This window comes from Chiloscyllium plagiosum, unplaced genomic scaffold (genome assembly GCF_004010195.1).
Source record: "Chiloscyllium plagiosum isolate BGI_BamShark_2017 unplaced genomic scaffold, ASM401019v2 scaf_8458, whole genome shotgun sequence".
Classification (NCBI taxonomy): Eukaryota; Metazoa; Chordata; class Chondrichthyes; order Orectolobiformes; family Hemiscylliidae; genus Chiloscyllium; species Chiloscyllium plagiosum.
Genome location: NW_025214029.1, coordinates 27,774 through 28,953, shown reverse-complemented (window position 1 = coordinate 28,953; position 1,180 = coordinate 27,774). Strand labels below are relative to the sequence as shown.

The following is a 1,180-nucleotide window of genomic DNA, read 5'->3' as shown; positions in this document are numbered from 1 at the left end:
AGATTGTGTCCCCCCCCGGGCAGGGATCGGGTGATCTCTCCACACCGGGATTGTGTCCCCCTGGGCAGGGATCGGTGATCTCTCTGCACTGGGATTGTTTCCCCCACCCCGGGCAGGGATCGGGTGATCTCTCTGCACTGGGATTGTGTCCCCCTGGGCAGGGATCGGGTGATCTCTCCACACTGGGATTGTGCCCCCCTGGGCAGGGATCGGGTGATCTCTCCACACTGAGATTGTGTCCCCCCCCCGGGCAGGGATCGGGTGATCTGTCCACACTGGGATTGTGCCCCCCCGGGCAGGGATCGGGTGATCTGTCCACACTGGGATTGTGCCCCCCTGGGCAGGGATCAGGTGATCTCTCCACACTGAGATTGTGTCCCCCCCCGGGCAGGGATCGGGTGATCTCTCCACACCGGGATTGTGTCCCCCTGGGCAGGGATCGGTGATCTCTCTGCACTGGGATTGTGTCCCGCTAGGCTCCGCACCGGGATTGTGTCCCCCCTAGGCAGGGATCGGGTGATCTCTCCGCACTGGGATTGTGTCCCTCTGGGCAGGGATCGGGTGATCTCTCCGCACTGGGATTGTGTCCCCCTGGGCAGGGATCAGTGATCTCTCCGCACCGGGATTGTGTCCCCCCTAGGCAGGGATCAGGTGATCTCTCCACACTAAGATTGTGTCCCCCCTAGGCATGGATTGAGTGATCTCTCCGCACTGGGATTTGGAGTGAGCGATCGGTTGGTGATCCCACCTCTCAGCCTGATCCGGAGAGAGGCAGCTGCCGTTGTGAAGGGAGCGACACCAGACACAGCTGCTGCTGTTACACTCGCCGGGACTGGAGAAGATGAGGCAGGGATCCAGTGGCACACGCAGGGTCACCATCGAGGGGAGCAGCACTCCACCATAGCCTCCGGAAATGTACAGCTTCTTCTTCACAGCAACAGCAGCAGGAGCAACCGAAGGTCTCATCGGCTCACCCAGCCCAGCCAGCCCTGGGACCCGAGACACAGAGAGAGAGAGATATCAGGGACATGATATCGAGGAGAAATCAGGGACAGAGACGGGGCGGGAGGTAGATATCAGAGACAGATGGGCGCGGGAGGGAGATATCAGAGACAGAGACGGGGGAAGGGAGGGAGCTATCAGAGACAGAGACGGGGGAAGGAGGGAGCTATCAGAGACA

The 1,180-nt window shown here is 61.1% G+C and overlaps 1 protein-coding gene across 1 annotated transcript in view; it reads right to left on the bottom strand.

Moving 5' to 3' along the window:
* LOC122547783 (multiple epidermal growth factor-like domains protein 8) overlaps nucleotides 1–1,180 on the bottom strand; it is a 37,759-nt gene that overhangs the window by 9,030 nt on the left and 27,549 nt on the right. Inside the window, exon 11 of the mRNA XM_043686365.1 lies at nucleotides 749–989. Coding sequence (XP_043542300.1) covers nucleotides 749–989 — 241 coding nt within the window. The remainder of the gene's footprint in view (nucleotides 1–748; nucleotides 990–1,180) is intronic.